The 549-nt window shown below is 65.0% G+C and overlaps 2 protein-coding genes across 2 annotated transcripts in view; one reads left to right on the plus strand and one right to left on the minus strand.

The window, feature by feature from the left end:
• Positions 1-291, plus strand: part of PTOV1 (prostate tumor overexpressed 1) — an 8,914-nt gene extending 8,623 nt beyond the window's left edge. The window contains exon 14 of the mRNA XM_010849633.1: positions 167-291. The gene's annotated coding sequence lies outside the window, so the exon portion shown is untranslated. The remainder of the gene's footprint in view (positions 1-166) is intronic.
• A 186-nt stretch (positions 292-477) lies between these two features.
• Positions 478-549, minus strand: part of PNKP (polynucleotide kinase 3'-phosphatase) — a 5,641-nt gene continuing 5,569 nt past the window's right edge. Inside the window, exon 15 of the mRNA XM_010849717.1 lies at positions 478-485. Coding sequence (XP_010848019.1) covers positions 478-485 — 8 coding nt within the window. The remainder of the gene's footprint in view (positions 486-549) is intronic.

Here is a 549-nt window from a genome sequence, read left to right on the forward strand (position 1 = left end):
TGGACACGCCTGCGGTTGGGAGGTGGTGTGACCCTGGCTTAGAGGAGATGAGAGAGGGAGAGGCCTGCCCGCCCCCGCTGAGCCCCTGGGAGGCTTCTGGCCTGGGGCGGGGTGCGGGGTCCCCACCCAGTCCTCCTCTATGCCCCCCCACCCCCACCCCTATCAGATGCTTCTGAGCAGGGGCCTCTGGGGACTGTGCCCGCCCGGCGAGATGGAGGACCACGTCCTGAGATGTCTCCGAGGACAGCCCCCCACCCTGTACGTTTCCCCAATAAAGTCTTTTAAAAGCCGTCTGGCCACTTGGCTCTGTTCAGACTCCCGCCTCCAGAGAGGCCGGGCCCCTCATCTGAGCTGGGAGAGGATGCCACCGCGCGCAGAGCTGCCCAGCCTGGGCGGTACCTTCTGCTCCAAGTCTTCCAGGGTTCTTCCTGCAGCTGCTCCCAGGCTGCCCTCCCTGCTCTGTGGCTTCCATGGGCCTCACTCGGCTGGAAGCAGACACGAGGCAGGGCCAGGCAGGTTCCAGCTGCCACCAACATAAATCTCTCCAAC

This window comes from Bison bison, unplaced genomic scaffold, assembly GCF_000754665.1.
Source record: "Bison bison bison isolate TAMUID 2011002044 unplaced genomic scaffold, Bison_UMD1.0 scf7180017864285, whole genome shotgun sequence".
Lineage (NCBI taxonomy): Eukaryota > Metazoa > Chordata > Mammalia > Artiodactyla > Bovidae > Bison > Bison bison.